The sequence below is a fragment of the Rhipicephalus sanguineus genome, chromosome 3 (assembly GCF_013339695.2).
Source record: "Rhipicephalus sanguineus isolate Rsan-2018 chromosome 3, BIME_Rsan_1.4, whole genome shotgun sequence".
NCBI classification, from domain to species: Eukaryota; Metazoa; Arthropoda; class Arachnida; order Ixodida; family Ixodidae; genus Rhipicephalus; species Rhipicephalus sanguineus.
Genome location: NC_051178.1, coordinates 90301266 through 90314364, shown reverse-complemented (window position 1 = coordinate 90314364; position 13099 = coordinate 90301266). Strand labels below are relative to the sequence as shown.

General features: G+C 47.4%; 1 protein-coding gene across 1 annotated transcript; it reads right to left on the bottom strand.

Annotated features, from left to right (window-relative positions):
* Window positions 1-9113: 9113 nt before the first annotated feature.
* LOC119386840 (uncharacterized) lies at window positions 9114-12151 on the bottom strand. The gene is made up of 3 exons (XM_037654106.2): window positions 12100-12151; window positions 11040-11179; window positions 9114-9545 (listed from the first exon to the last, which is right to left on the bottom strand). Exons 1-3 carry the CDS (start codon window positions 12149-12151, stop codon window positions 9222-9224), a joined length of 516 nt encoding a protein of 171 aa, XP_037510034.1. The 3' UTR covers window positions 9114-9221.
* Window positions 12152-13099: the final 948 nt, after the last annotated feature.

Here is a 13099-nt window from a genome sequence, read left to right as displayed (position 1 = left end):
AGAAGAAACCTAGCCAAAGCTTAGGCAACGACCTAGAAGCAACCTAGAAACAACCTCCATCACCTACCTAAGGCCTAGAAACAGCCTAGAACGAACGAGATTAGTTTTCAGAATGTATAGATTGCTAGGTTTCAGAAGGAACAGAAAGTTCGGCGAGTTTTTACGGCTACATGAAGGTACTTAGAAGCGCAAAACGCACAAAATACACAAGAAGAACTAGACAAGACCAGCGCTCACTTCAAGCTAAAGTTTATAACAGAAAGAGGCCAGGTTTTATCGTACAACAAACAACAACAGCAAAAGGGAAACGCATGCAGTGAAACAAACTGATCACAAACAAACGATCAAACAAATAATAACATACACTTCTTTATTTCTTGTTTAGAGACAATCTATAGGATACCATTAGACAAAAAGTAACATGCAATTTGTCGACTTTTATCTATACATTGTCAATAGATTTTGTTTAGAAAAAACACTAAGTCTACTATAAAGGCAAACTTGTCAACAAGAAGTCCACAGACAGTCAGAAGACTTTCTAAATCCATTTTTGTAAGGGTTGATACAACCTTAATGAAAACCAGCAGATAATTAGGCCAATGAGGGTATAGGGAACGCTACATGTACTGCTTCAAGTATATTCTAATAATTGTGGCGTTGATGTGAAGGAAGTAAAATGGACGAAAAGGCATCTTGACGCTGGCAGGTCTGCACTTGCAGCCTTAACTATATTTTGTTGTCGCAGTGTCATCGCGGTTGCCGTTCATGCTGTCAATTCCTCCGACATTGCTTGCCACAGACGATCTCATTCTTTGCGCATCATCTACTGTATGTAGTACATTGTTTTAACATCATCATGAGCCCTGCGGTGCATCCCCTCCTTGCGCCATTTAACTGTTTTCGCGAGGATGAAAACAGAGATTTAGTCCTCCAGATGTGTTGTTTGCTGGACTCGTAGGTATTGCATCTCGAAGAAGCATCACAAGATAACACGACAAAGAACCACACACATACCACAAAAAATGAATCCTTGGGACTGTGTGGTTTTTCTAAATTTGTATCTATTATTTAGCCGCTGCCTTCTTTACGATAATAATTTCTACGGCAACAACACTGTTTAAAAAACAGGGATTGGCTACTCACCCAATCTGCATGCACGGTGATGTTTGTTCGGACCTCCGAAATTCATGCGCTGCAGCCACTGTTCCTAGATTCTTATGAATTCAAATAAGTGCACTATAGAGTTGCGCACTCTTGAAAACCACGTACTAACGGCCAAATGCCGTTGTCGATACCTGCTAGTGTTGAGATATATTACCGTCGTTACTGAAATACTTCTTATTGAAAGATCGCTACACTCACGGGACTGCGCTCCACTCACGGGACTGTGGCCAGACACCGACAATATAGATTATCGGATATTAGGGCTAATTTATGTTAAAGTGTATAGGTACTTGATCCAGTGGACGCAAAATACTGCGCAAGGATGTACATGCGAGGATCACATATCTTATTAACATTCAATTAGTAATCAGAGTAATTCCTGTACCGCGCTCATGCTGCCATTTCTATAGAGTATCTGAAAATCTGGCCTGCGTGTTCACAAAGCCAAATATTTCGTCAAGTCCCACGCATTGTTGAAATCAATTTGATGAAACGCAATGAGCAAGCAGCTGTTTGCGCCGCAGTTTTTAAAAACATTTGGCCAAGAGCTACGACCTGGATCGACGATGCGTGTAAATGGAGTAGTTTTTGCGCATCCTGGGCTTACAAGACACGTGCTGGCTAAAGGGTGGCTTATTGTGTGAGGTAACATCAGCACTTACGTTGCAGCACAGACGTCTGCATTATTTAAACTAAGTGCATCATGCGGTGGGGCCGTGTAGAATTCATTGGCGTATAGCTGCGGAGACGAGCAACGCTTTACTATAACTTCCTGTGTGATAGGATTACACATGCAGTATTTATTACCTTGCTATAAAAGAGGATAGCCAGTACTGCGAGCACGAATGACGTTAGACAGGCACCACTACCAAAATTGACATTACGTGACCGTCAACACTAATACATTTATTTGAGATGTCTACACTGAGTGGTTACAAGCTAAGGGTCGTTGCAGCTCGTTTGTCAGGGTCGCATGCTACGTGCAAACGCCAACTACAGCAAACGGTATATCTTTCTCTTGTTGAGCCAGCGCAAAATCCGTTATAAAACTTTCAATGTATATTCTCACCATTCCAGGATTGACATAGACTGATAGTAAAGTTCAGGTTCTTTTGATGATGGGAAACCACACTCCACACTCGGCGCCCGAGACGCACCACCCGAGGTGATATAAACGAAGTGGGAGGCGGAATTAACGTTTGAAGGTAAAAAAAACAACAATGCTCCACACTCGGCGCCCGAGACGCACCACCCGAGGTGGTATAAACGAAGTGGGAGGAATTAACGTTGGATTCGCTGGTCGCTTGAAGAATGAGATACGCTGGAGAAGTTTACAGGAAAATCAAGACAACTTATATTTACAGACTTACAAAAGAGTTACAAGCATAAATGTTACAAAGAAATAAAGAAAAACAAGTACTGGAACTGAACCGTCTGTAGGGCGACCCTACGAATTCGGCGGAGCCGACGGTGCCTAACACCTTAAGCCCGGTTCAGAACGTCCGACGAAACACCAGGGCCGCTTTTTATTACCCTGATGCTCCGCCTTTACATTACTGCCGGCGAATAGCCGCCTGTTTGCCCTGTAATTGGGCAGTGCATGCAGCAAATCAACAAACTCGCGACAAGGTCACCGCCTCCTTACATCGGTGCGGGCTCATGCTTCTCGCCCCATGCAACACACAAACAAGAGGCAAATAAAAACAAAGTAAACTAGAGTTGTTGTGGCCAGGGCAGGCTCAGCTGACGCTACACGTGTCTAGAGCTAAGTGTACGCGTGCGGTGACGAGCAAAGAAAAGAAAGACGGGCCTGAGAAAAACGACCCTGGTGGTATGTCAAATACCTTTGCCGAAGAGACACTCCACTTCGACCACCCTCGGGCCACTTAGCTTCTCCCCCCCCCCGCGCACAACGTCGCACGTGGCACCACTTACAAGCTCGTTACCTCAGCTCCCGCTCCAGCTAGTCTGCCGAACCAGACTGTAAGCAAAGTGCGGAAATGGATGCCACGCCGAAGGGCGGGCCAGCGTACAAACAATTGTCAAAGGTGCCGACCGAACGCTCGATGCCCCACGACGTGGGCCCGCTCCTCGTCGATCACGTATTCGAGCGTCAAGGGCCTGTACGTCGTCTGCTCCACCTGATGCACGCCACACATGACGAATGCCTCCGGCGACCGCGTGGTGCCCAAAAAGCAGGCCACTTTCTCTTGTATCTCCCTGGGAGGCGCCCGCGATGCGCGTGAAGGGCAAACGACGCGGCCCGGAGGCGGCCCATTCATGCACCGCCGAAAGGCATCGCTGAGCAAACGGGGAGGTCATTACGACAACGTTTCCAACCCTTCCTGCCGCCGCCCGGGAGCGGGGCCGGGCACCTTTGTCCCGGCAGCGACATGGGCTCACCCATCTGCGGAGCCTAAGTGCTCTTCGGGGCGATGCACAGGCACCTCGAAGCACCCCCACCGGCGTGACCGCCCAAGTTGGCCGCACCAAGTAAACAAAAGAAAGAACCGTGCGTCCAGTTTTGACGGCGGTCCTACACCCCCCACCCAAGACTTCGCAACAACTTGCAGACAGTGTTGCCGAAGTAAACACAGCAAAGGGTGGACCGCGCTCGACCTGAGGGCGCACGGTAGGTTAATAGCCGTAGCTAAACTGTACCCTCGAAGGGGGCCGTAACTGTTCTCTACGTGGCGGTCGCGCAGCTTCCGACATGCAACAACGAGTGCATATGCCAACTCGAAAGAGAAGCGCGGAAAAATGTCCTAGTTATTTACGGCAATAAAAAAAAGAAATACAACACGAACAAAAGAATGATCTAAACTAGCTTATAGCGCCAGCCTACATACTGAGCTGCCCTGCTCACTAGATACAGCACATGCATGCGAAACGCTGTGCAGAATAAACGCGATACCTAGTAAATAAGCAACAACACGTCAAACAACTCACTCAGCATGCTTGCTCGACAAACGCTTAATGCGTAATACATGTGACACCTTACACAAATGGGGACTCATAATAATAAATAAAACAAATGCATGCTGCGGACAGTTATTCGGAAGCAAAGCTAGCGCTTCCCTGAACAATATACACGATCCCCAGCGCTTGTTTATAATGGACTGCATTTCCCAGCCAAAACAGAACCAACGCGCACACAAAGTACAATGGCAGGTAAAAACAAAACATGCACAAGTCACAGTTTACAATGACACGCTTGCAAAAGTCACACACCATGGCGTAATGTTCGGTACTAAAATTAACCACTGCGACTGTTCATTCATGGATGTCCGCTGAATAGTCATTTTAGTCACGGCACACACGGCACATAACGCACACGGTGTAGCCACTCCGGCCTCACCACTTCCCCCTGGTCGCGGTCGAGCCGTAACATGCAAACTGCACACTAAAGCCTTAAAAACCAACTTGGGTGAATTGTGACGACATAGCTTTCTCGCCATCACCCCAACGGCCGCTGTACAAGTGGCCACCTAGGTTCAATACTTTCATTGGCCCCCAGGATCAAAAGTGCGCACGCAAAGTTCAGCGCAAATAGCGTGACCGTGGGACACGCTCTGGCAAGCGCCTGTCACCCTCATGGGGCAATCTCCCGGTGCGCTGACAATTCTACCACCGAGTCTATCTACAATAGGGCCGCAGGTGCCTCTATGGAATAACGGCACTGGTAGATTGCAACACTCCTCAAATGTTAGTATTACTGTGGCAACCCTGCTCCGCGAGCATCCCTTGTCTTCCGCGAACTCCTCATACTCAAGATTCAAAGCCATTCGGTGCCTCCGAAACGCCTGAATATTGCTCAGAGGGTTATCTTCCCGGCAGCGCGCCGGCGATTCGGTACGCGCGAACGCGACCGTAACGCCTCGTGTGACATCAGTCGCCACTGTGAAAGATTCCTTTATAGAACCGCACGGTCGCACTTCCTCCCCGCGCATTTGCTCTTCGCCTGAGTTAGACCAGCCATCCGCAACGGATTCCGGCGGCGCGACATCTGTGGTAACCGACCGTATGGGTTCAACCGCACTATACTGCCTGGGCACGCGCATAGTGTCATGACTCGCGACACACGACTGCGCCGCAAGGCTTACTCAAACTACCTCTGAGCTCGGCGATGACGCGGTCGTCGCCCGATCGCCGCCGCAAAGGATATTCTGTAGCGGAAGGATGTCTGGGTCCACGCCCTGAAATTTTGTTCCTGCATCTGCGTCCTGCGGTTGCCTGTGAGCGTCAGTATCACTCTTAAAACTCTTCTCTGATCCGAGATCGGTATCAGAGAAATCTTTAAGCTCGACATGCCGTGTTGCCGCCACCGCATCCTTCACCTCTGCCTCGAGTTCGAACTCGGCGGTACCCTCACACTCCGTCGGGAGAATGCTAAGCGACTCGGCGCGTTCTTCTACCGGAAGCACATCAATGTTATTAGAGGCATCCGCATGCGGTTGAACGTCAGCCACCTCCTCGATAGTGCCCACTCGCGACGAGAGCTCATCGCTCACCGATTCGGGTACTAACCTTTTGGGTTCGGAGAGACTTGCTGTTTCCGAAACAAGTGGCACATAGCCTCTTCCTAGTGCCTCCCCATCAGCATGGTGTCTCGTACGCAAAGGTCTGGCCCGCCGTAACTTTGCCAACTCTAGCTCCGCCTCAAGCAGCCGGCGGCGCTCTACTGCCAACTCGAGATTAAGCTCTGTTTTCTCTCTCGACCAGCCGCGCATTAACGCTGTGTCGTAGACCGCAGGCGTTGAATACGCCCATGCGGCATACCGATCCAATGCTGCTTCCGACACATGCAGCTCAAAATCTGTTCCTAGTGCCTTCCCCTCAGCACTCTGACTTTCCCGCAAAGCTCTGGCCCGCTCAAACTTTGCCAACTCTAGCACCGCTTCGAGCAGCTTGCGGCGCTCATCTGCCAAACGGAAATTCAGGTCTACTCTATCTGTCGACCAACCGCGCGTTAACGCTGTGTCGTAGACCACAGGCATTGAATACGCCCATGTGGTATACTCCTCTAATTCTGCCGTACCCAGCGACATTTCCCTCGGCTCGAACACGAACACAGGAGCGAAAGAAAATGAGGCCGAAGCAACTCACCCTGTTTTGTTGCCGGCTCCAGTCTGCGATGAAAGTGGTTCGACCATGTCCGATGATGGATGGGGCCTGGGTCGCTGGTGGTGACTCGTTGAGGACTGCCTTGAACCAGCCGCTCCTCGTTGTCTTCCGAGAAGACAAGGCTATCTGCAGCGTCCAGCTGCTACAGCTACCAGCTGCAGGGTCCGTTGATACGGTGCCGATCAGAAATCGGTATCTTCCTCTGTAACTTCTTCGTCCGTAGTGATGTCTTGCCCCACTTCTCCTTCAATCTTCTTTAACTCAGCGATACCAATACTGTCCGACTGCGCCAGTAAAGTTCAGGTTCTTTTGATGATGGGAAACCACACTCCACACTCGGCGTCCGAGACGCACCACCCGAGGTGATATAAACGAAGTGGGAGGCGGAATTAACGTTTGAAGGTAAAAAAAACAACAACGCTCCACACTCGGCGCCCGAGACGCACCACCCGAGGTGGTATAAACGAAGTGGGAGGAATTAACGTTGGATTCGCTGGTCGCTTGAAGAATGAGATACGCTGGAGAAGTTTACAGGAAAATCAAGACAACTTATATTTACAGACTTACAAAAGAGTTACAAGCATAAATGTTACAAAGAAATAAAGAAAAACAAGTACTGGAACTGAACCGTCTGTAGGGCGACCCTACGAATTCGGCGGAGCCGACGGTGCCTAACACCTTAAGCCCGGTTCAGAACGTCCGACGAAACACCAGGGCCGCTTTTTATTACCCTGATGCTCCGCCTTTACATTACTGCCGGCGAATAGCCGCCTGTTTGCCCTGTAATTGGGCAGTGCATGCAGCAAATCAACAAACTCGCGATAAGGTCACCGCCTCCTTACATCGGTGCGGGCTCATGCTTCTCGCCCCAAGCAACACACAAACAAGAGGCAAATAAAAACAAAGTAAACTAGAGTTGTTGTGGCCAGGGCAGGCTCAGCTGACGCTACACGTGTCTAGAGCTAAGTGTACGCGTGCGGTGACGAGCAAAGAAAAGAAAGACGGGCCTGAGAAAAACGACCCTGGTGGTATGTCAAATACCTTTGCCGAAGAGACACTCCACTTCGACCACCCTCGGGCCACTGAGCTTCTCCCCCCTCCGCGCACAACGTCGCACGTGGCACCACTTACAAGCTCGTTACCTCAGCTCCCGCTCCAGCTAGTCTGCCGAACCAGACTGTAAGCAAAGTGCGGAAATGGATGCCACGCCGAAGGGCGGGCCAGCGTACAAACAATTGTCAAAGGTGCCGACCGAACGCTCGATGCCCCACGACGTGGGCCCGCTCCTCGTCGATCACGTATTCGAGCGTCAAGGGCCTGTACGTCATCTGCTCCACCTGATGCACGCCACACATGACGAATGCCTCCGGCGACCACGTGGTGCCCAAAAAGCAGGCCGCTTTCTCTTGTATCTCCCTGGGAGGCGCCCGCGATGCGCGTGAAGGGCAAACGACGCGGCCCGGAGGCGGCCCATTCATGCACCGCCGAAAGGCATCGCTGAGCAAACGGGGAGGTCATTACGACAACGTTTCCAACCCTTCCTGCCGCCGCCCGGGAGCGGGGCCGGGCACCTTTGTCCCGGCAGCGACATGGGCTCACCCATCTGCGGAGTCTAAGTGCTCTTCGGGGCGATGCACAGGCACCTCGAAGCACCCCCACCAGCGTGACCGCCCAAGTTGGCCGCACCAAGTAAACAAAGGAAAGAACCGTGCGTCCAGTTTTGACGGCGGTCCTACACTGATAAATAGTTAGCAAGCATAGCTGCATACCAAGGGCCGTCGTATGCCAGCATGCGACAGACAGACAGACAGACAGACAGACAGACAGACAGATAGATAGATAGATAGATAGATAGATAGATAGATAGATAGATAGATAGATAGATAGATAGATAGATAGATAGATAGATAGATAGATAGATAGATAGATAGATAGATAGATAGATAGATAGATAGATAGATAGATAGATAGGTTTTTCTTGCTTTGGGAAATGGTGAGACCACTCATTACCAGAGATTTAACTTTATTGCATGTCTTGATTTAGGCAAGGACTACTGGAAGTCTACACTCTTCGCCTACACGCTGCGACAAGTAGTCAGCGTGCTTCACAGCAAGACAACACGCAGGCGCTGCTTGGCGCTGCCGAATCTCTATTTGCGAGAGCGCACTGACCTTAGCAGTAATAACATAATATTTGTTGGGGTTTAGCATCCCGAACCGAATAAAAGGCCAAGTAAAAACCAAGTTTGTATGCATTACCTTGCAACCATGACTAAGCCTGTTTAAAGAAACGGTTGCCGACGAATAACCTATAAAACATATAGCGATAAAAATACTGAAGTTCTCGCTTTCGCGTGGAAGTTCTGCCTGAAAATGTGGAGGCTTACTCTCTGCGGAAAAGCATTTCTACGTTAACGTCGGCGCAATACGTCTGTACATTTTTGCTGAATCCTTTCCTAGCTTTTCTTTGCGGCAGGTTTCATTTATAATCCGAGCTGGAGTTCACAGGGGAATGCCGTGACAGCAATGTGTAATATTGCCGGATCATACATTGAATGATTAACAGGTATTTGCAGTGCCAGGAAAGAAGGCGTAATCACTTACGAAGTTAAGATCATGAACCAACAAGCCCAACTGACAGCAATTCTGGCGCAAAACTTACGAAGCCACACTTTACCGCAGTCTCTACAGTTCAAAGAAAACACACGGATTCATGCCATTCATTAGCAGTGGACTGGAGGATTGTGGAACGAGATAATTTTCACAATACTGTTTCGCATTTGCAGGATATTTGAGAGAGAAAACATACCACATGGCATGGCATGGCAAGAACTTTATTATAGTCCAGAGAAACTACGGTCCGAGGGCAAAGCCGAGAGGCTAAGTCGCAATTTTTTTTACATGAGACAAAATTTGCTGCTGCTTTGTTTGCGTCAGTGCTCAATGTGTTCCAAAGCTTTGCCGACATTAAACAAACGCTGGGCTGCTGCCTTGATGAGATCGAGCACGATCTGCATAACGTCCGTGGGACTAATAGAGTCCTCAACGGCATACTGGCTCGTAATCTTGGTCAATATCTTGGACATGATCTCGGCTGCCTTTTCTTTCAGTCTTCGCTGTGCTTCCGTTGCAGCTTTTTGGATGTGACCCTTAGCTTCATCGTAAGCTCCTTTTACGGATGACGCTGCCTTCTGTGTTGCGTTTTTCAGGGCTTCCTTCGCTTTGGCCCAAAGATCACGGATGAAGTACTCCTCACTCTGGAAGTAGGAAAGCAACTTAAAGAGACTGCTACAGAAATAAAGGACGTTTGAAAACAAGTACATGTTTTATAGAATTTTCGTACAAAATATTTGGATAAATATGTCAGCCATAATCGGTACCTGATATATTTCTAATATTATTTTTCATGGGAACCGCACGTGGACATTGATTCTAATGTACTGTTCCAGAAATCATTAACGAGTACAAGGCGCTGCTTTAGGAAATTGCCATTCAGGGCACAATGTTAACGGTGTTCGCACAATTTTTTACTTTGTCAGCAATTGTCACCTTCTCAAATTTTACTAATTTATCACGCAGCAGCGAATAAGAAGGATATCCCATTGCAATTATATTACCGCCAAAGTTGGCATGAGTACGAATTACTCGGGTAGTACACGTTGCGAGCTTTCAAAAGGCAATCTTTCATATTTCATATGTCTTAACGTTATGTAAGTCATTCTGTAACGTTATCATATTTGTACAATGAATCAGTGAAGACATTATCTAACATCTCGTGTAGTCAGTTTTAAATCAGCGACGCGAGATCGAGTCAGATTTGAACCCAGGCTCTCTACGTGGGAGTATCCCACCGCAGAGCCACGCCGGCACTGTGTTTATTTTTCTTTCTTTCATGGCATTTATTACAAATGTGCCTAATGTATATGCATGGTGAACAAAATAATAAATGCCGCCTCTAAAAGCCTGCAACAAGCGTTGCGCAAAAAGTGGCTTGAAATGACTCTGTGTTCGCCGAATAAGAGCTAGGCGACGGCTTGGAACTCCTTCCTAAAAGGACCCTGCACAGGCGTCATGTCGGGCAAGAAGTCACTCTAACAGGTGTAACATAGAGGATTGAGTACAAGTGTAAAATGAACACCAGGCGTCATAAAATATGATTTGCATAACGAGTGGTGATGCAAGTCTTCCCATCTATTACGAAGGGTTCTGCCATAATTCTTCATCGTGATCAGCCACAGCATCAAGTGTGCAGAATGCCTTGGAGATGTGTAGCGTTTACCTCACGTCTCTACAAAACGAGGAGTATTGGCATACTGGGGTATTCTTTACTTAGCCATTATTACCATGATTTACGAGAAAGTGGGTACGTCGCAAGTGTACTTGTAGTAGGCTAGTAGGCGCCTCGAGATAGTTTACAACGTGGGTTCTAGTAATGCCGACCCTCCAGCTTTTGCTGATATAGTGCTGCGTATATATCTATGAATATATGTATATGGCCACGGTAAAGAGTGGTTCCGGTGCTCGGCTGCTAGCTCAGAAGTCGCTGGTTTGATCCCGGCCAATGTCATTGCACTGTCATTGCACGTTACGGAAAACCAGGTGATCAAAATATTTCTGGAGCACTCCGCTACAGCGCGCCGCATAATCGTAGCGTGATTTTGACACGTAAAAGCTCAGATGTTAATACGATTTTATATGGGGAACAATGTGGGAAAAGGCATTTGAAGTTCGCTCTGCTCTTATCCACTTACCGCAGCCTTCAGCTCTTCGTCCTCAGCTAGCGCGTCTCCCACGTCGTTAAGGATCTCACTCAAGTAAATAGCCTCTTGAGCCGCGCTCTCAAACGCTACCTCAACACTTGACTTTCGCTCGGGCAGAGCATGTGAATTTGCTGAAAAAAAAAGTATGAGACCCACTTTATGAAAATTCTCGCTTTTGAAAGACAGTATTATGCTGAATAGCGGATGATATCGCGTCAACTTGAGAATGGGATTGAGAGTTGTCTCGTTAAGCAATGCAATGGGCGATGTTGAGCAGCGCTGTCATATGTCCCACACAAATATAACATCCTATCAATATATCACTGACTTGCCCTATTAGTGGCCAATTGCAGAGACTCACCAAAAGAAGTGAGTTTCCACATTAACACAGGAGAAGGGAATTTTTTGAGATGGGTACATTTTAAGTCTGTATATATACGCCAACCGAATTCATGAATACACGGGAATTCTACTCTGTGATGTAAACCTGCAGTAAATTAGGCTATGAAAGAGAAAATTTACGACCTCTTTTTGTAGCACGACGCCCAAGGAAATCCATACGGATTTTACAGAAATAAAGCCTCTTAGTCGCCGAAATATTCGTCCTGGTCCGGGGTTCGAAACCGAGACCAACGTCTTTCCTGGACGGTGGCGGTGCCGAATGAGCCAACCAGGAAGCTAGTAATTGGCAGCGTGAAAGCGAATTCGTCGACAACTCGAAGAACATGGACACATATTGCAAATCAATTCTTGCGGGATTCCGCAAAATAGATTTGCAAGATAAGGCTATATTGGTGTTTAAATGACAGACAACATAAGACGTGCTTGGCGCCTTTCCGATGGCGCCGTAAGCTAGAGTTTACAATGCGTGTGCGTGTACCTATATGATAATTTAATATTCTAGAATAAAACCGCCGTTTTATGGATAACACAGCCCCGCTACATACAACATATGATTGCATTTACCAGAGCACCATTTTTCGTATTAGTAAATATACATAGAGACTAAGTAACGGATGATGTTCGACAATGTAATATTTCTTGTGCTTACCTGTAAAGACGACGAGGCCCAACAGACAAGTGGCGGCAAAAATCGACTTCATGATGACTGCGAGAAGTGTAAAACAGTTTGACTTTTTTGGGATGCAAAAACCTCTATATGCGAAAGGGTTTCAAATCTCAACTTCGATGCCGAAAGCTTCGCGAGCACCTCATCTTTACTACTATCATATTGATTAGCACACAAGTAACATTTCCGTGAGCACCATGGCTTGTGAAACCACGAAAACCTATTACATGATTACTAATCGCTCTTCCGAAGAAGTGTTGATTAATTTGCGGTGCTTTATTTTGTAGGAGGTTGATCCGTTGATATTCGTTATTATCGTCGACATTACTCTGATTTTAAGTTGCATCTCGGTCAAGCGAGCGCATGACTCGCATTCTTTATCAAGAGGTTACACCTTTAGAAGATCACAAGATCTATACAGGTAATACTGACATGGATATTTTGTTCACTACATACGTCAATAAATATGAACTATCATACGTAGGTAATGCTTTCACAGCTTCTTGTGTCTACCACGCAATATGCTACAGGAAAACTAGCGCGGTGAAGCTTATCACGTGAAATACGAGCCCACTTACCAATTTTAGAAGTGCACAGCAAAGCTTCCAAGGACGACTGGAGTTCGACTGCGTGGAGCATGCGAGATCCTTCTACATTTTATACCCTGCTATCTTGATGATCTTTTTTTTTATTTTTCAAAGATATACGTTGATCCCAGCAGGTTAATGTTCGATAAAGGTCACATGTACATTCCACATACATGAAATATCTCAAGAGAAGTCTTGAGTGCTATTGTTCATACAACTGATGTGAAAGTCCGCCCACTGGGGTGCAATCTTTGACCCGGCGCAGGGGTTTCTTTTCGCGATATGACGGCGTGAGTCTGGTGGAATCACACTCTATTTTATTGAGCAACAGCTTTCCGATTGACTTTTAGGAGTTCAGCTGCTTACAGGTATCGTGATCCCATTGTTTCCAATAC

Bases quoted from the DNA above. Each gene is read 5' to 3' on its own strand.
- LOC119386840 (XM_037654106.2), bottom strand. From the start codon at position 12,151: ATGAAGTCGATTTTTGCCGCCACTTGTCTGTTGGGCCTCGTCGTCTTT. The intron at 11,180-12,099 runs GTAAGCACAAGA...TTTTTTTTTCAG, and splicing joins GGGCCTCGTCGTCTTTACAG to CAAATTCACATGCTCTGCCC. The intron at 9,546-11,039 runs GTAAGTGGATAA...TCCTACTTCCAG, and splicing joins ACGAAGAGCTGAAGGCTGCG to AGTGAGGAGTACTTCATCCG.